The sequence below is a fragment of the Thamnophis elegans genome, chromosome 1, assembly GCF_009769535.1.
Source record: "Thamnophis elegans isolate rThaEle1 chromosome 1, rThaEle1.pri, whole genome shotgun sequence".
In the NCBI taxonomy this organism is placed as follows: Eukaryota; Metazoa; Chordata; class Lepidosauria; order Squamata; family Colubridae; genus Thamnophis; species Thamnophis elegans.
In genome coordinates this window covers 99,637,869-99,658,999 of record NC_045541.1, presented here as the reverse complement: position 1 = coordinate 99,658,999, position 21,131 = coordinate 99,637,869, and the positions used below count along the sequence as shown (strand labels likewise).

Sequence of the window (21,131 nt, the reverse complement as noted above, 5' to 3'; positions counted from 1 at the left end):
GAAAGTTTTATCTAGCTGAATTATTACTATCATTGCAAATTATCAAACTTCCACGACTTCCAAAGTGTGTTTTAAAAAGAGTAGAGGAATAAATTAATCTCTCTGCTATATAAGATAAGATTAGATTTTTGCTTATCTACTGAGAGCAGTTGCTGCTGGTTCTTCAGAAGCATTTACAAAATTTGGGAATGGAAGACTTTTCAATAGTACATCCTCTGTACTACAGTTCTTAAAGGTTACAAGCTTGCTAAACCTTGGTGGCAGCATCACTTTGAAAAACCCTGATGGGAGAGGAGGTTAAATCAGGCAAGGCAAAGCAACATAATCCAAATCCCATCCCTTCTTTACGACTTGGATTAGAGTGCCACTTTCATCATCTTGCCTGTTCTGATCCCCTTAAACTCATGCTATTCAAGGTAAGGTACAACTAATGCTATTGACCACAGAAGAGGGTCAAGTAAGGCTCCATACTACAGTTAAACCCGTTCCTAGTCAAACTTCATTTTAAGGTAGGCCAGCTCAATAACACAGTCTTTCAAACCCTAAAACTTTCGGGGATAAATTTCTGCTCTGCTAAATGGAGATGACACAGCAATACTACTCAAGGATACCTATTGGCTTTCAAAGAGCATTGCAGGCTCTGGCACAGGACTACAAGGAAGACCTGCTCGAACTTAAGTATCAGAAAACCAAAATTATGGCATCTTCCTGACCCCAAGACCCATTAACAGAATGCAGATGACCACAAGACTAAGGCAGTGTCATACATCAACTATTTTGAGATACCTTTTCACTTTACCAGCAATAGGTAATTCATGGAGATTATACAGGTAGTCCTCAATTTATAACAGTTCATTTAATGACCATTCAAAGTTACAACGGCACTGCAAAAAGTGACATGATTTTTTTTTACCTTTGCAGCATTCCTATGGTCACATGATCAACATTCAGATGCTTGGCAACTGGTTCATATTTATGAAGGTTGCAGTGTCCCGAGGTCATAAGATCAGCTTTTATGACCTTCTGACAAACAAAGTCAATGGGGAATCTAGTTTACTTAACAACCATGTTACTAATTTAACAAATGCAATGATTCACTTAACAACAATGGCAAGAAAAGTCATAAAATGGAGCAAACTCACTTAGCAACATAAATTTTGAGCTCAATTGTGATTGTAACTTGAGGACTACTTGTATGGCTTACAGTGCATACAGGAACTCATGTGCCATCCATAAATATCTTAAGTCAAGAGGTAGAAATACATATCCGTACCTCTTAAATTGTCTGAAAACGGTCATTTACAGGGTTTCTCTACAATTGAATTCCTTTCTAATTTGACCCACTGAAGTTTAATCAAAATTCTTAAGAGCAGCCCTTCAAATCCCACACAATATCTTGAGTGCCTCTGTGACCCAAGACAGCCACATGAAACCAGAGATTTTAATATCTATCCCTTGTACTAGACTCACATGATCAGCAATGATTTGCCATTCAATTTGATATTGGTAATAGTCAGTGGTGGGTTCCTACTGGTTCAGACCAGTTTGGCCGAACCAGTAGTGGTATGACGGCCTGAGTTGCTGGAATCGGGAGCGACCCAGGCCTGCCATGCCCCCAAACTGGTTCCCCGGTCTATTTGCCGTTGCCGGCATGTTTCTGCGCATGCGCAAGCAAAACGCCCTCTCAGCAAACCAGTAGGGAACTGGTTAGAAACCCACCACTGGTAGTAGTGATCAAAATCTCACCCTTGAGCCTTTCTTTGTATTTCTACTTGGAATAAACTTCAGGTTACTTAATAACAATGGTAATTGGGACTTAGCAATTCCATTGCTAAGCAATGCACTTGTAAAGCCAAGTTCACATGATTACATTGCTCAGCATTGGCAATCCTAGCAGTTACCATTGCCATCGTTAAGTAAAAATCATGGCTCATTAAGTAAGAACATAATGCGACTTCAACTTGCTACTTCTTGCTTACTTCCAACAAGCAAAATCAATGAAGATGCTGATGTTATATTATGATTTTATCTTAATTTAATATACTATTTATATTGTATGTATGTATGTATGTATGTATGTTTGTATGTATGTATGTATATGTATGTATATTCAAATGTTTTATTTAAACTACATTTGTATATTAGTGATTGCATGTAGATCCATATGCTAAACCAGGGGTAGTCAACCTTTTTATACCTACCGCCTACTTTTGTATCTCTGTTAGTAGTAAAAGTTTCTAACCGCCCACCCGTTCCACAATAATGGTGATTTATAAAGTAGGGAAGTAACTTTACTTTATAAAATTTATAAAGCAGAGTTACAGCAAACCCCTACCGCCCACCATGAAAGCTGGAATGCTCACTAGTGGGTGGTAGGGACCAGGTTGACTACCACTGCACCAAACTAATAAAAAAAATGAAAAAGGTGGCTGGAAGTTGCAAGTCCTGGGCAGCTCACAAGCAGGTGGAGGGTGGGTGACTACTAGACTGAGACAAGGGGTGTTCCTGCAAGTGCATTTGGACCGGAGAGAGGTTGCTGCAATGCCGCACAAATATCTGCAGATGTTGGGGCACAAGCTCACTACACAGTACATTGTACAAGATCTGTGGAATCTTGTACTCCATAGGAGGACTCCATGGGAGAAAAAGCAGGAGTAACCTTCCCTATCAGCTTCCCCTTTGACTTTGCTTGTAGAAGGCTGCCATAGAAGTTGGAATCATTTGGGAATGGGGTGCTGCAACCATTGTAAGTGTGAACTGGTTGCCAAGTGTCTGAATCACAATCACGTGATTGTGGGGATACTGTGATAGCCAAATCTTTGAGGACCAATCACCAATCACTCATTCAGTTCTATTGAAACTTCAAACAAGTGGTTGTTAATTAAGGTCTACGGTCTGCCTGAAACTGTCATTAAACAACAGTCTGACTTAGCCAGGCCCCAAAGTACTTCATCAGCAAAAGTCTCAAATATTTTGTCTCCCGCAGAGCTACATACCTGGAAATCCCAAAGCAAAGAACAGCCTTTACTTTACCAGAGTGTCATACTCTCCCCTTAGCCATGCTTGAAGCAGATATAAACACTCCCCCCTTCCTTTCTCAGAATGGCAATTCCCTTGTGACTCTGGGCATGTAGAAACAAGAGACCATGTCCTTCTCCAATTTTTGTATTACATAGAAATGTTTATCAACATCATCCAAACTACAAGCAATTTTACTACTCTTTCCTGCCACAACATAGAGCTCAAAATTAACTATATGTTGCTCAAACTTGAGCATCATCTATATGCTGCTCAAAATTAACTATATGATTACTTCTGACTTAGTCTTAGATTCCAGTCTTACAACTTAGTCTCAGATACCCTTAATCTGCTATGAGAGTGTCTTATTATCTAGCATTTTTACTTTATCCTATTTTCAAAGGTCTGTTCTACATTATGTTTCATGTCCCCTTGAACCAGAGTTCCCCAACTGGTCAATACTGATCCCCCAAGGGTTGATGCCACTATTTATTATTGTTTTATTGTTATTATTTTATTCATAGTACAATTAATTAAAGTAGATTAAACTATTTTTATATAATAAAAATTTGCAGGGTTCAATGAACAATCTGAACTTCACAAAAGAGCCTGGGGGTCTTTTCTATAATTTTTGTGTGTGCTCCTAGGTCTTATTTTATTGCTCTCTCTGTGCTTTACCCTTTCTATTGTCACAATAAAAATGGTTTGAAACCTACTCCCCATGTTGTCACTGATCCCAGTACTTTCTAAAAGTTTGGTATCAGTTCCAAACAACTTCAAATACATTTTGTTTCACTACAGCAAAAGTGTTAAACTTGTGGCTCGTGGGCCAGATACATCACGTGCTGGCTATTCCCATACCCATTTTAGTGAAGGGGAAAAAGTCACAATATGTTACATGGCAACATGAGTTTGACACCCCTGCACTACAGGAAGGAATGGATTACTCTGTTTACAAAGTATATTTATCCTAATTACTGATGTAACTTTTTTCTAGTTTTGTACAATAAACTAAAATATACATTTAAAAAATGGAGCCCGAATCTGCTAAAGAACAAGACAAAGCCAAAACTTTTTCTGAATTGAGAGCCATAATTCAAAAGAATAGTGGCCTGGGACAAGAACTCAATTTTATTTTATTTCATTTACATTTAATTAACATTAAACAGTTTATACTTTACACTCGCATATTTCATGAGTTTCTCTTCTAGCACATTAAAAATTAAGATATGATGGAGAGATGCATGAGTCAGATTATTCACTTCTGATGCAGAATTTTCATATAATGATTTCATATAGAAATCATGAAAACAGCTAAAGAGGAATACCACATCACTCTAATATTTTATAAATACATACTTACTATGGTACTTCTAGTTTTGCTATCAAAAAAGAAGTCTTTATCAGAGAGGTCAAACCTGTGATAATAGTGGAAAAGGAAAAATTAAAAAAACCCTGAATAAATGTAAAGCAAAATACAACAGAATCATATTGTTTGGCCAAAACTTCATTTCAACAAAGGCTTCAGAAAGTTGCTACTCTTCTTTTGAAGCCTCAAGAGTTCAAACATTTCAGCTACTGTATTAACATATAGCCAATACATTGCATGTATGATGTTATGTTCAATCTCAACTATTCTTGCTGCTTTCTAGATAATATACAGACCTGTTGCTTCAACCTGTAATTCTGAAAGGGCTCTTTGCTGATGACCGTATCAAAACATTGCTTTTCAAGAAAAAAAATGTACAGTAGAATCATTAAGGGGGGTACGGTGTAAATACATTCCTATTAACTAAAAATAAACTATTCTTTATTCAACTGAGAAATATCCTGTAATCATTGCTAAACTGAATACTGTCACATGGAGACTGAATTTGAATACAAATATAAATAATTAGAATTAGAATATAAATATTTTAAAAATAGAATATAAAAATATTCTATAAATATATGTCCTGCTGGATCAGATCCCTGACTCATCTAGTTCAGCAGTTAGTTCTTACAATGCCCAACATCTGCAGAAAAAAGCTCACTAGTATCCCAGCAGAAGTTCATAATCTTTAATTGACTGTGTGCTGTTTTTCCCTTGTATTACAACTTTTATGAACTTTTAACAGGTTGCTTTTCTCATGGTTTGTATTGTGTTCTGCTTGTGGTAAAGAGATTACAAGATCGACTTGGCCATAGAATGTGATGCTGCTTGGATGATTTCTCTCTTGAATCACTTTTGGAAAAGTGTGGCATATACACCAATGGATTTTTAGTAAAGAAAATTACTAATTACTACAGCTGAATAAGATATCTACCATTATTTTATTAGTCTTAGCTTTGGGAATCTAACTATTTGTGTATCAAGCTAATGTATGTCTTTAGAAGTAAGCCTGATTGGATTCAGTTGGCTTATTCCCAATCAGTCAGGACAGACTACAGCCTGAAACTCGAATCCTATATCTGTTTACTTGGGGGCATCACTTGAACTCAGTGGGATTTGATTTGCACATGGGTATAGGATTATTCTGTAAATCCTTAAGGAAATTCATCATGACAAAAAACTTCCATGAGCTAGACAAGATCCTGTTTATTTGGAAAAAATGATAAACTTAGTGCAAATTGTATTCAAACACAAGCCTACACATTTCTATTAATATTCACATATTTGAGCCTAATGCTATTCCCAAAGACCAATTCTGTTGTAAATGACATTATCTAAAATGAATGAACTTTAACTTACAAGTGTTGCTTCTCCCTTGAGAAAGGATAGGAAAGTCGTTTCACTGTCTGATGCTTATGTTCTGCCACTTTAGGTTGAATGGGTTCTGTTATTTTTTGGATTACAGAATTGATCTTTTTCAAAAGGCCATGAGGTTGATGAATTTGATACACCTAAGGATTGAAAAGACTGTTTTTTTAAAAAAAAAATCTTACTACATTTAGTCATTTGTAGAACATACCACGGCTTAAAAAAGTAAAACTTTTAATCAGGTTAATTAAAATTAGAAAATCATTATGGGTTGTTGTTGTTAGTCGCAAAGTCGTGTCCAACCCATTGTGACCCCTTGGACAATGTTCCTCCTGGCCTTTCTGTCCTCTACCATCCCCCAGTGTCCATTTAAGCTCACACTGACTGGTTCATTGACTTCATCCAGCCACTTCATTCTCTGTTGTCCCATTCTTCTTTTGCTCTCAATCGTTCCCAGCATTCTTCTCCAGCAAATCCTTCCTTCTCATTAGGTGGCCAAAGTATTTACCCAAAAATCATCATTCAATTTCTATATTATATAAACTTTCTGTAAGCAAAAAAAACCAAAGCAAATTTTTGTTTATAATGTATCCCCACCCCCATTACATTATACAAAATTCTGCTTCCAGCACCTTACCCTTGCTGATTTGGATCATATTACTTTCATTTTTCTGACCAAGGAGACTCAATTCCTTCTGATCACCTTAATTCAGATTTTCTAAAAATGATGGATGAGTTACTTTAAATTTGGAAATATAATTAAAATAAATAACATGATAAATATAACTTGATCAGATACTGTTACAAAATTCAAGTCTAATGTTTAATTTTAGTTTTACTTGAAATAAATGACTTTGTACTCTAAGGCTGTCTCTTCTTCCATTAGAGACATTTCCCTGCAGAGTCTGAGTTCTGCACTTAGTATGTCATTAAATATTGATCCATTTCTCAATTTTGCACCCTGAACAGGTACAGACACATCTTTCAAAAACTTAATATTCAATCATATAATATTCTACGGTGACAATGGGCTTTTAGAATTGTATTTCAAATATTCATTAGAAATTGAAACCAGATTCTACTGGTTCTTTTATGCTTGTAATTCACACATCCATGTCTATATATAGAATCATAATTTCACCATAATATAGCCTTTAAAATAATTCAACTTTTCAAACTTTCTGTAATGAGAGAAATATTTATCTGAAAACACAGAAATAATCATATTTATATAGATATACATTAAAATTTCTACAGTAGAGACATAGTCTAGAATATTTTAAACAACAGTTTGTTGCACCTACTGGTTAGACTCAGATGTAACCCAGACTCACAGAGAAATGTCTGTAGTGGAAGAAGAGCCAGCCTTAGAGTACAAAGTAATTTATTTTAAGAAAAACTAAAATTAAACATTCGGCTTGAATTTTGTAACACTATTTGTTCAAGTTCTATTTATCATGTTATTTATTTTAATTATGTTTTCAAATTTAAAGTAACACAAAGCTATAACAGATAGGTTCACACATTACACTAAACCCAAAACCTATTAGGTTTGAACTGGGGCATTAAGTAAATTCACTGAAATCAATGGGACTTAAGTACCACATTTTTCAAAGTATAAGACACACCTTTTTCCCTCAAAAAAGAGGCTGAAAATCTGGGTGCGTCTTATACACTGAATACAGCATTATTTTTGCCTCCTGAAACCCCACCCCCTTCACCAAAATGGCCATGCATAGCCTTTAGGAGGGTTTCAGAGTGATCCTGGGGGCTGGGGAGGGCAGAAATGAGTGAAAAACAGGCCATTTTTTGCTCAATTTTGTCCTCACCCCACCCCTCCAGAGCACTCGATAAGCCTCCTAAAGGCTATTCATGCCCTTTTTTTGAAAAAAAAAACCGGGACAGTTTTTGCGAAAAATGGGCCATTTTGGGGAGGTCTGCAGAGTGCAAAAACCTTTTTTAAAAATTTGCCTCTTCAAAATCTTGGTGCATCTTATACTCCGGTGCATCTTATACTCTGAAAAATATGGTAATGATATGTTGGTCACGATTTCAGTAAATTTGTTCTTACTATGATGATCCACCCCATCCTCTTATAGGATCTTCTAGAACTGTAGGACTAGGAAAGATGAAATGTAACAAAGTTAAGGCATACAGAGATTTATGTCTGTAGAATATCTACTGGCCTTGTCTGCTTTAGCGTAGTCATGTTTTCTTTTTAAAAATCTATTTTATTTAGCATGTACCGTAGTAATTCTTTTTCCTGATATTTTTCTCAAGCAGTGCTGTTTCTTTATGTAACGCATGTCGAATTGTCATTCCAAAGGCTGTCTTGCCAAGCATCTGACATAAAATCTAACATTTTAATCCTTGACATGCATGCACATTGAAGACAATAGTGGATTTATCTATGGTGTGAGATCAGAAAAATATAACAAACACTCACTTAATTGTGGGAGACCCTTGGTTACCTTATACTTCCCATATATTTTAGACTATTATTCTATAAATCATATCCAATATGGTTAATAGTCAGAGAGAATTCTAGTTCTGACTGAAGAGCATCAGATTGCACATTGTTAATACCAGTGGAAATAGCATTGTAGGATGGGCTGATGGCAATAGAAAAAAACCTGCAGCTGAATCAAAAGCAAACACAGGCAGCCTGTCTTATGCATGATTTTTGGAAAGACATGTGATAAATATTTATAAGATTAACTACAAAATGGCACCAACTATGTCTACGTATCTTTTAAGGAACACATTTCTGCAATGCAGTGCAACGAACATGCATAAACATTTATATCTTGCAGCATTACAATTCATACATTGCTCTATAAATTGTGTCACAAATTGTACCAAAAGGTTTAGTTAAATATCCTGCTTCTCTTACAGGCAGACAATTTAAATTTATGAGGAGACTATGAAAAGAAGTTAATGTCATGTCATTTAAATGTTTAGACCTCCTGATGTTAAAGAATACTAAAACTAACCTTTTTTGTGGGCATCTTCAGTTTCATAAACTCTGCTTCACGGCACAAAACGTTCCAAGGAGCATGAATTTTTATAAATCCAAGACCATGTATTTTTGTCTTAAAAAAAAAACAGACAGAAAAATAAATCTTTAAGCCAAATAAACACAAAGTGCCATTTGTTCAATTTCATTTATATTGCCCTGCAAGTTTTCTTCTTTAAAAGGAGAACATAATGATTACGGCACAAATAAAAGAAGGTTGATGGAAGATATATAGACCAGGTAAAGCATTTTGGCAAAAGTAAATAATATGCCTTAAATAAAGCTCTCAAAATCAACACTAACATTAAATGGTACTCTTTTCAAATGAAATACTGCTACTATAAAAAGTTATTAACCTAAATCTATCAGTTGAACATTGCAATTTGACAATTCACCAGAAACATTTGGCTACAATTTATTACTCATTTACTCTTTTCAGAAGTCCCACTCACCGTAATTGAAATTTCACTTTATTTATGCTCAAATTAATTAACATCTTCAAATTCTTGGTCTAATTGACCAGATCATTATTTTAATATTAATTATTTCAGATACACCAGACCCCTCTTATCATTCAAAGTATTAGTGCTAATGGATTTCCTGAGCAATCCACTTTGACAATCCTACAGAGTTTTGTTTTTAAGACAATTTTCCAAAGTCTGTGCAAGTTAACCCTTCCAAGAAGACAAGTTCCAGAGCTAAGACCTGTTCTCTGTCTTTGATTTGATTACCGTTATTGCTGTGCTAGTTTACACAAGCACAAAAGCTTGTTTTCATACTGCTGCCCTGAACACCTGCTAACAAGAAATACATTACTCAAGAGACATAAGTAGCCACCAATCTCAATATGGCAGAGCTTCAAAAACACGTACGATATTAGTTTACTTCATGGAGGAGAATTTAATCAATTTAACATATGCTTTCCTTGAAACAAGATTTTAATCTTATCCAATATCAAGGTCAGAAATAAGGTTTCAGTGACACACGATTGCAAGAAATTCTTTTGCTACATATGCTATTTTATTTTCCTGTGAACATCACCTGACATTTGCTTATGTTTTTGATGTCACATATTGCTGAGTAGTGTCTTATTTATGCTTATATGGAAAACAGACTCATTGAATTCAATGACTCAATTCAATCTTATAGATTGAGACTTATACTCAAGAAGTTATTACATGATTACAGTACTGAACTCTAATGTTCTAAGTTTTTTCCTGGGATTAGATCTTAGGGAATACAGTAGGGTTTACATCAGGGGTGGGTTTCGACCGGTTCGCACCGGTCCCTGCGATCCGGTTGGTCGCCGAACCTGGAAGTAAGTAACTTCCGGGAACGGCGAAGCCCCCCCCCGCGCCCGCCCGCGCCCGCACACCCGCGCCCGCTCCTTACCCAGTTTTTACGAATTCTGCGCTTTCCACGCATGCGCAGAACGCATACAGCGCCTGCGTGATCCTCCAGGAGCAGCTGGAGCATCGCGCAGACGCTAGTACGCATGCGCGCACCGCGTGCGTGCACGTGCGTGCCGCGTGCGTGCGCGAGGACACCGCCGGCCTCGTTCCAACCGATCCGGTTAGAACGGGGCGAGAAACCCACCCCTGGTTTACATCCATATATGTATTCAATTGTACAGCTGTTATATCAAAATGTCTTGAAATAAACTATTTATTTAAAATTAGCATACAAATTGTAGCTAACTATACCCTTATTATTTATCATTGCTATGTTCCCACTTTCAATGATTTTTGTAGAAAACAAATATTGGTCATCAAATTGCAAAAAATGCTAATAACATCTCACATTTATATAGATGATCTTTTAAAGTTTTATGGAAAATCAGAAATTGAAATACAGTTATTAACAAACATTATAAGAATTTTGAGCACAATGGTATTTGGCCTAGAGAAATGTGCAATAAATAGAGGTAAAATCATGAATGGTAGTAGAATTTAAATATTGAATGGCTAAAATCATCAGAAGCCATCAGGATGGAGCCTTCAAGTATCTCGACCATTTACAGTTCCATTAAGCATGGAAACGTTTAAACTGTGATTAGTAAAGTATACATCCAAGAGCAAGAAGATTGCTAAAGACAAAATTAAATGATGGACATATCTTCAAAGCATATAATTAATTAATTTAAAACAATTATATAACAATTATTATTGGCATTTTATACCAAACTCTGGGCGGCTCCCAATCAAGAATTAAAACAACATAAAAACCATATTGAAACTATTAAAATCATAAGTATTAAAAACAAAAACCTGGCACCAAGTCAAGCTATCAATACCAACATGTACTATAGTTACCAATACCTAGGCCATACTTGAGATATGATACACTGCTAGAATTATTAACTAGTTCCAAGTTGAAATAGATAGCTTGAACGTAAAAACAAGAAAACTGATAACTATTCATTATACGTTAAATCCCCATAGTGATATTGACACATTACACCTGCCTGCAAAAATGGAGGCAAGGTTTACTTCAAGTCAAATAAACCTCTGAAGAAGAAAAGCATGTACTACACTAATTACATAAAAAACAGGCAATAATGAGCTTTAATGCAAGTTAAAAACTGGAACTCATTGAATGTGCAGGAAACAAAACATGAATATCAAAATAACATTACGAAAACACAGAGAAAATGCTGGCAAGGAAAAATATTACATGTTCAATTTGTACAAAAGATTAAGGGGAAAGTGAATTAAGATAACACTTGGCAATGGGTGACACCTGAAACATTCAAGAAAAGAAACTGAAGGCTTGATTTTGTCTGCTCAAGAGCAAGTTATTTGAACTAGTGGAAATCTTTAAGCTACACTAACAACTTGCTAACGTATTTGAAAGGCTTGATGTCAGTGGTAGATTCCTATCGGTTTGGACTGGTTCAGCTGAACCGGTAGTGGTTTGGCAGCCTGGGTCACAGGAACCGGCAGCGACCCAGGCCTGCCACGTCCCTAACCAGTTCCCTAGGTGGCACCATTGGCTCCACCATCTTGCTTTTTAGTTCTGTGCATGCGCAGAGCAATTTTAATTGCACTGTGCATGCGCACGCAGCACGCATTAAGCAAGCACGTGTGTAGCGTGCACATGAGTGAACTGGCAGTAGTGCCTGCTGGAACCCACTTCTGCTTGATACTTATAGTCAGCTAGACCAAAATAGATAATTGATTATTGATTAATTCATGTTTTAATTTAACTAGGAGATTAGGTCAGAAAACATACTCTGTTCCAAATATACTTTTTTTAAAAAACAGACGTATCACACTGAATAATCAAAGATTCATACAACTTTCACCCAATATAAAATGAAAGCGCCTTTACAATTCACTTTTCCCTTAGTACATGGGAGGTCTGGCATGATAATTATTCCAATGTCAGGTAAATTAGAGTCACTCCCATTGAAATACATATGCCTAGGTTTTTCTATTTTAATTATCCTGGCACCATTGGTTTTATATCTTAATTATTAACCTAGATGTTTTATTTAACATCTATACTGTACTACCAATTTCTAGTCACAACCTAATTGCATTTTGGAGCCCAGCATTTAATTTAGAATATTTGCTAAAAGGTTCCCATCAATAAAGAGAAGTTACAATAGTAGTATCAATATTTTTTTCCATAGAGACTTGGAATTCCTGTAATCTTTAAAAACAATGACATGAGTAGTCTTTGGTCCTTTCAGTTTTCCTTAAACATAGGAACGTGTTACTACAAAATTCTAAATACAGATTAATCGTTTTGTTTAATATTGACTGCCCTATTCCTGTATGCAAAGCGATGCAAATGTGTTGCTTAAAGGATGCAGAAAGTCCATCAGTATCTTTTATCTGTGAAAATTTACACTGTTGAACAGATACAGTATGTTATCAAACTAATCCCTTACTAGTTTGGGTTGAAAAATATAACTTACATTTCTTCATTCTCTGCCTTCCAATAAAGTCTGATATGCATTGAAACAAACAACAGTAGAACAAACTTTTTCTAAATTTGTAGAAATTAAGATGTGATTCCAAATGCCTTTGGAGTTCTTGTCATACTTCTAGGATTATTTATACTTTATATTATTTATAATATTTATTAGGCACCTATTTTATCATAAGGTAACTCTGGGAGGCTTTCAGTCATTAAAATATGTCTAAATGTATACATTAAAATATAAATAAATTGAAATCAAACATGCGGGGAGGGTGAAGGCGGAGTGGGTGGAGATGGGATCTGTTGTTATTTGATCAATCACCTTACTATGCTCTTCTCACATTGGGGCCCCAAGCCAACTGGCAGAGCTACATTTTTAGGCTCTTATAATAGGATAGGAGGGTTGGGGCCCACCTCACATGGGGGTGGTGGGTGGATGTTCCAGAGGGCAGCAGCCACAGCAGAGAAGGCTCTTCTCATGGACTCCAACAGCTGGAATAATTGGGCTAACAGGACCCACAGAATCCCTCCTCTACTATCACAAGTGTAATGGGTCAATCCCAGTAGGGTGAGACCATCTTTCAAGTAACCTGCGATAGGATAGATTTATATCTGCAACAGCATCAGCTGTTTAAACTATATTTGAAAGATATAGTGTTTATCTCTAACGCTTAAATCATTCTTAGCGCTCTGCATGTTTAAAAGTACAATATATTTTTTCAATCTGTAAGATTTAATTCAATGATGTACAGGACAAAATAATGAGGTTTATTTTATATCTTCCATATAAGTCCAGATGATATGATCAAAATCAGTAATTTGGGGATATGGTTTGAGTAAGGTTAAAATTATGGATTAAGAACATAGGACACACATAAATATGGGTTTGAATGTTTGCTAGTAATACAGCTCTCAAAGACACAGCTTTTGTCATTAAATGACATCAAACTTTTATTTAATGTAAAGGTATTACTATCAATGATGGAATGACTCTGTCTCTCTGTCTCTGTCTCTCTCTCACACACACACACACAGACATCCACCCACCCACACACACACACACACCCCACTTTGGACACATACCAAACTTTTGACAGGGCATTATCACAATATACATATGACCACATGAATGGATTAGTTGTATTGGATTATATCAAGGCTTGTATGAAATAGAGAAATCCTAGAGGAATAGCATGATAGTTTATTATAAGAAAGAATTTATAGTAATCCAAATTAGTTGGAGTCCTAAAGGAAAGGAAACAAATCTGGCAAGATTAAGCAGATTTTCAGAGAAAACTTGTAAAATGTGCATTTCTTCAGGCATTCTACTGGGATTAGAGCGAATTGGGATATTTCTACAAAACCCTAGGCCTTGGTCTTATTTTAGTAAATATGACTCTTGTTTTTTAGTTACTCATCTTCAGCCTTGCATGACTATCCTTGCAAAAGGCCACTGGCAGAGAGGGACACATCCCTTTGGGAAATAATACTGTCAAGTCAAAATATACTTCCGTGGGAATCTCTCTACTTGTTTGTTTTGGAACCTTGCCCCTTGAAGAAAAGCACATTCTCCCACCTATTTATCTCTCTATTCTACAGATTTATACACGGGCTGAAATGACTATGAGCTAAAGGTGAATTCTTCTGAATACAATATTAGAAGCCCTTTAGAATATTGCCCTTTATTTGGGTTATTCTTTCAGAACTAAAATCTTTGTACAGATAGGGTAGTAATTCCATGGAAATGGGTACCTATCTCAAAATGTTATATCATGACTTTGCTGTAACTTGTGGCTTTGTGGCTCCAAATTCAAAGTTATCCAGGGAAACTAAATGCACATATATTCAGGACCAATAGAAGAAATACTTTTTTCTGAATGTAATTAAATTGCCCTCCTATGCGGAAAGACTACACTAACCAAGCCTCCTTAGCTTGGAGTAAGAGCCACTTGATATAATGGTTCCAGACTAGAAACCAAGAGACTGCGAGTTCTAGTCTTGGCTTAGGCACAAAGCCAAATGAGTGATCTTGGGCCAGTCATTTTCTTTAGCCCTAGGAAGGAGACAATGGCAAACCACTTCTGAAAAACCTTGCCAAGAAAACTACAGGGACTTGTCCAGGCAATCTCTGTGAATTAGATACAATTGAACAGAAAGAAAAAAAAGGTAAGAACATGATAGTTATATATAAATTCATTCATGTCCATAGATAATAGGCAGAGAGGAAGCTTTCCTCTTTCTTACAACTTTAGAACTTTAATGCATCCACCAAAATTAAATACAAGCAGTCTCAGAACCAACAAAAGAAAATACCACAGCACGAACTGTGGAATTGGCTACCAGTAGTTGTCATGGTAGCCAATTTCTGCCATTTTAAAAGAGGACAGAAGAGGTTGATGGAAGAATAGGTTGTGAATGGCTACTAACACTGATTGGCTCTTTACCACCTTATGAATTATAGACAGTTTACAATAAGCTATGGTGGCTGAGAAATGATGGGGATCTCTATACATCTGTCCAGCCTTATGAACTTTCCAAATGCATCTAGTTGACCATGGTGTGGCCTGGAACATTAGACTACTTGTGCCTATGATTTGATTTACAAGTGCCTTTCCTATGTTCCTCTCTTTAAATTTGGAACTTAGAATATGTAGTATAAGAAACATTTTTTAAAATAACTTTTTATAGACTACTTAAATCCTTTTATATTTTATACCCGGTACAATCCTGCGAACTGTTACAAAACCTGAATATGAAGGGAATATGAGAATCTACATTCAGTAAATTTAGTATTGTCTCTTTTCCCAAGCTTATTAAATGTATTATGAAAGTTATATAGTAATACCATGAATGATACACAAGGCACTATTACTACTACTATTTTATACTGTCCCATCTAGATATGGACCATATGTTTCTGCTTCCTTCCACTTCTTTTTGTAAGTAAGCTGAAAATATTGTTATTTATTTTGGCAATGACATTGTGGTGGACTAACCATATTTATTTGTATGCATATGTTTTGATATCGTTTTGAACTGCTTTAGATCAGGAGTGCCAAACCTACTGTCTGTGGGCCGGATGGGTCAAGTGCTGGCCACCCCCACCCCCATTTTAGCAAAGGAGGAAAAGTTGCAATACGTGACGTGACTACAATGTGATAATGTGATTTTGACACCCCTGCTTTAGATCATACATTGCATTTTAAATTCTATATAAGAAAAGTTAACATCTTACAATGTGGGGATATGCATAACATGATAGGCAGAATACAAATATTGTAAATGAATGCGGTGATTTTGCAAATTAGATTAGATTCTGCCTTCTTATATATTGGAGTTAACATGAGTTTCAAATGAAAAGCAGTACAGTATTCATTCCTCAACATTATGAAGCGTTATATTTGATTTGGTAAAAAATTTATAACCACCATCTGCCCAAGTGCCTAACATTAGTTATCCCAGATATAAAGGTATTATGCCTCATTTCATCATAATTTAATTACTCATGTAGCATTTGGATTTAGTTGTACCACCAGAAATTCCTGTCATTTATGAAAAAAACTCTGCTTAATTACCATTATTTAGCTTTTTTCTTCTTTTAACTAATATATCACATTTTGACTAATTTCTTTGATGAGTTAGGAGGTACTTTTAACTTTTCATAATTTCTGACATCACTGTTCTTTGCTCAAGCTCTAAAATCTTGCATGTTTAAATGCTGCAATGCTAGGTGGTCTAAAAGATATTGAGACTAATTCCTGATAACTACATGGGCAAGTTTTTGACATATATTGACAATAAAATACAAATAGTCAAGATCTTTTTCTTGCTTCTGTTGGGATTTTCCCATCCAACTTCAGCCAGTTTAGTCCTGTTTAGCCTTTTCTAGATCAGTCAACGTTACATAATGGCTCCTACCTGGTCCACTGTAGGCTGAATGCTAATAACACTCAATAACTGGACAGTATACATTATTTCATTATGTTTTGATAGGAGATTTTGAAGTTTAAGGAAACTCATCAGTTTCTCATTTTAAAAAGACTACTTGAGATATGATTATTATAAATGAAAGTCATGTGCCCCTATACAGATGGCTGCAATAATATACAGTGGTGTTCAATTTGCATTTTTGTTCAATCACTTTTAAGAGGAAGTCCATTATATAAATAAAGCTAAGTCAATAAATACAACAAATATAATATGCTTAATTGAACCTATGAAGGCTTTGAAATTCTCATGAACTTTTCAGCAACCAATCAATATACTAATGATTTTTATATGCACAGAAAAATAAAGAAAAAGGAGTAATTACATCTTCATCTCTTTCCAGCTCAAGGCCAGCCTGCATAAGGTTGCTTTCATACTCTTCTCTGCGGAATCTCTTGTCATCTTCATGATAATCCATGTGAGGTGCACCTTCATCCATGCTAAGCTGCCCTCCTTTTCCAGGAAGTGGTTTGTCTTGCTTAACGCTTCGAGGTCCCATATCATTGAAATGGATTCGCCGAGTGAGTGTCTTACCAAATGAGGACTTCTTGTAGTGGTAAACCAGAATATAATCCACTTTCCTTTTGCCATCTCTAAAAAAAAGTCCATATTTGCAGTTGGCATCTGGATCTTGTGAGAATGAATTTAATAGCTGTAAGTGAAATGAAAGAGATTGAAATAAATGTTGACATTAAGCATGAAAATAGTTAAGGATTAACTAGTTATTTTTGGACACCAAAGGGTAATCTTGCCAGACTGTAAACTTACAAAGCACTGTTCTTTAATATTTAAAACTTTGTTGGTGGGTCAGGGGCCTGAAATGGTAAACAAAGAACAAACAAATAACAAGCCATCTGAGGTAACAGATGACTTCACTCATTTGTTTTGCACAGTACACTGGCTTTGTGAAATTTCTGTATGTTAAGATCTCAAATTACTGCATCCTGAAAATCATTAGCTGATTTTCAACTAGAGATACAGATTGAGTTAGGCGCTTTGGATTTTTTGTTTAATGATGTCTTAAACATGTGTTGAGATCACATGTTTTACTCTACAAAGGCTATTTGTCTTTTTACTACTGACAAATACATTAATATTACATTCAAATATTTGTCACTATTCTTCATCATCTGAAAAAGAAATCAGTTTTAATAGAGACTGAAAGAAACCAGCTGGTCATACAACTCAGCCAAAAAGATCCATGGACTTTGGCCAGTAAGGGACCAAGGTTCAGTTTTTGCTTCATTCGTGATTTTTTTCTCATGGAAAATTAAAATGGAAATACAACACTCATTCTACCCCCTGCAGTTTCGTGTTAACTGGAAGTAGTATTGCAATTAAAGTTTGTGTTTTTCAAAACATATGTACTTCTTAAAAATAGGTTTCTGAGTAAAAAAATGTAATGGTTGTGAATCCCAATTTATCTTCCATTAAAAGCATTTGTGCTTATTTGTAGATCATGATTAAGGAAGCCATGGCTTAGTGTAATGTGTGGGCACATTTAATGTGGATAAACCAAGTTTACTCACAGATGTAGAGCAGGACCTGATTTGCAATTCCTAAAACAATTAGGATTGTTATTTTATCTCTTCAAAAGCTCAAACTAAAATGTAGGTCACAGAACTTCTAAACAGAAGACAGCTTTCAAAATGCTGAAGTATCCAGTGCTACATAAATAGATGCACCTGTAAAGACTTTTGCAACTCACTACATTAGGAAAATTTGATACCTTAGAATCACCATATGACTAAAAAGATTGAATTACTTTGCGCAGTGAAAACCTATGCTGATGTTTCAGATTGGGAATGGAACTTATAAACCTACTTATCCTTAATTAAACAAAGTATTTCAAATCATTACTTTATTGGGCTGTAAGAAGAAAGAAAACCATCAATGCTTCCAAGTTTGCATGTGTGGTCTTTCTCCAGAGACCACTTTCTATAAATTGGACTGAGGCATAAAAAACAGATGCTTCCTTTTTAAGGGAAAAAAGTTTAATCCATCTTTTTAAAATACTTTTTGACAAAGATACTCTGATCTTTTTGACAAAGATACTCTTTTGATTCTGTGAAGTGTTTTTGTTTAAGAACTTTAGTAAGTTTTAATATATAAATTTTAGCCAGTGATTAAAATGCCTTTAAAATCTGGGGTTATAGAATTAGTTGGGTGTTTAAGGTTATGCTAGCCTACGATGGAAGACTGCATACAGATAATTTAATTTTTTAGTAATCTATTCAATATATTATAGATTTCAACACTGTGTCTTTGCAATTTTTTATTTCTTCTGTTTTTGTACTGTCTACATTTACTGTAGTGGACCTATAGAACAGTTTTTAAAGAATTTTAATGTTTTTATTCAGGGTGTGTGCCTGTTTCTCTCTCTCTCTCTCTCTCTCTCTCTCTCTCTCTCTATCTATCTATCTATCTATCTATCTATCTATCTATCTATCTACACACATCTACACACACACACAAACACAAACACAAACACAATTTACTTTTCCATTCATTATCACTGACAATGTCTAATTAGTTTCTTGTTACATGTGTTTGTATTGCTTTCATGTCTTGTTTACTTATTTATCTATGGCATTAAGAAACTTAGGCACATTTCTCCACTGGAAAAGCATAGTTGTTTCAAGTTCTCTAACACTCTTTCAAAGCACTGAATCAAACTTGTGTTTGATTCATAGTTTTGCAATGTATAAGAAATGAAATAAGGGCACAAGGTTCTATTGAAAGCAAATTGGTTCCTTTTCAGCTACATTGCTTCATTCAATTCCCTATTGCTTTAAGAATTGTCATGGGGTATAAAAATATTGAATTTAACAATCATTGTACTCCACCCACAAATGGAATATATTGATTAATTTTTATTAACTTTTTATATTCCCAACTAGTGAACCAGAGTACAATTTGGACTACCAAATATTTTGAATCAATTCAAAAATGTTGCTTCCATATTTGGCTCAATGAATCCTTAATGTAATCCTTTCAAAGAGCTGCTCCAATTATGAATTACCATGGCACCATAATTTAAATGCTCACATATATCCCCATTCTGACCAAATCATTTATATTCTTTCCCGTTTAATGTTTGTATCATGGGAGACAGACATGTAAGAGTGCAATTAAGCACCCTAATTGCAACACGTGCCTCTAAAACTATTTTTTCCAGGTCATTACATTATTACATTATGTTATTGTTACAGTGATTTCAAATTTTGATTGGAAACCCCAGAATTAAATTTTATAACAAAAATAACTTAAAAATAACTTTAAAAGGACATGTAAAAATATTTTTATATAAAAATATTAAAAAGGGCATATGCATTGTTATTCCTGCCAAATACCATATAAATTCACTAACCAATCAGTAATTATTAATGGAAAGGGTACAAATATTTTCTCTCCACCATTTCAGAAAGGCAATTCAAGTTTTATGACTTTGCAATTCATAGTTCTTCTAGGTTAGTGGGGTATTTATAATGTTGTATTAAGAAACAAAACATTGTGTTCCAATTTTCTTAACCTATTGTCTTTTTTATTCTTAATTTTATTAGTTTACTCAATCACAAGGCCTTATCTCATTTATTAGCAAGGTTTTTTTAACCATGTCATTTGTACTGTTATAACTTTGTCTTCTCTACATATATGGATTTCTAAGCCTACTAACTTCATTCTTTTATTTGTATTTGTTTGTTAGATTTATATCTCTGGGTTTTTTTTCCAGAACTATATGGCACTCCTTTCTCCAGCTTTTTTCCACAAAAACAATCCCGTGCAATTCAAAATCATCCCTCAAATTTCAGTAGCTATCCATAGATTTGAACTTTGGTCCCTCAGTCTTGCTCCAATATTTTAACTGCTATTTCTTGAAAGTTTTTGCTATCCTATTTGATATGTCAAAGTTTAAAATTTGATTTTTTAAAGAATAGTTTAAACAATGAGCTTTGAAAATTGATTATATATACAAAATTGGCTTGTGAATATGTTAAGATTGTCACTTTGTTTCTGATCGTAAATTGGAAAATAAGCAGATTAATTTAATTTAAAAGTTCAAATTAGACTTGACTTTGCATGTCTGTAGATTAATTACCACTGACAATTTAATTTTGATAAATAGTCACATATTTTTGAGGATTGCATTGATGTAAATATAAAAAATCAATACAATTAAACTTACCTTGAAAAGTTATATGACATGGGTACTTAAAGATACAATTGAAATCAGTGCAAAAAATCAGAAACTATATATTATTTCTGTAATGCAATTGGATGCAAAATACTTATCTACATATTTGTGTGTTTAGGCATATGCATGTGTTTGTATGTGTGTATATACAGAACAATTGTAAAGACACACAGTCAAACACACACACACAGATGTCTGTCTTTTTCCCATACGGTTCTTTAGAATGATGCAGTTCCAAAGAGAAACTT

The 21,131-nt window shown here is 34.9% G+C and overlaps 1 protein-coding gene across 2 annotated transcripts in view; it reads right to left on the bottom strand.

Moving 5' to 3' along the window:
- The window catches only part of ANO1 (anoctamin 1), a 115,441-nt gene that overhangs the window by 55,392 nt on the left and 38,918 nt on the right, over positions 1-21,131 (bottom strand). For both annotated transcript variants that reach the window (XM_032225385.1, XM_032225376.1), the window contains exons 3-6: positions 17,014-17,340; positions 8,752-8,850; positions 5,750-5,901; positions 4,382-4,436 (exon numbers count right to left, since the gene is read on the bottom strand). In XM_032225385.1, coding sequence (XP_032081276.1) covers positions 4,382-4,436; positions 5,750-5,901; positions 8,752-8,850; positions 17,014-17,340 — 633 coding nt within the window. The remainder of the gene's footprint in view (positions 1-4,381; positions 4,437-5,749; positions 5,902-8,751; positions 8,851-17,013; positions 17,341-21,131) is intronic.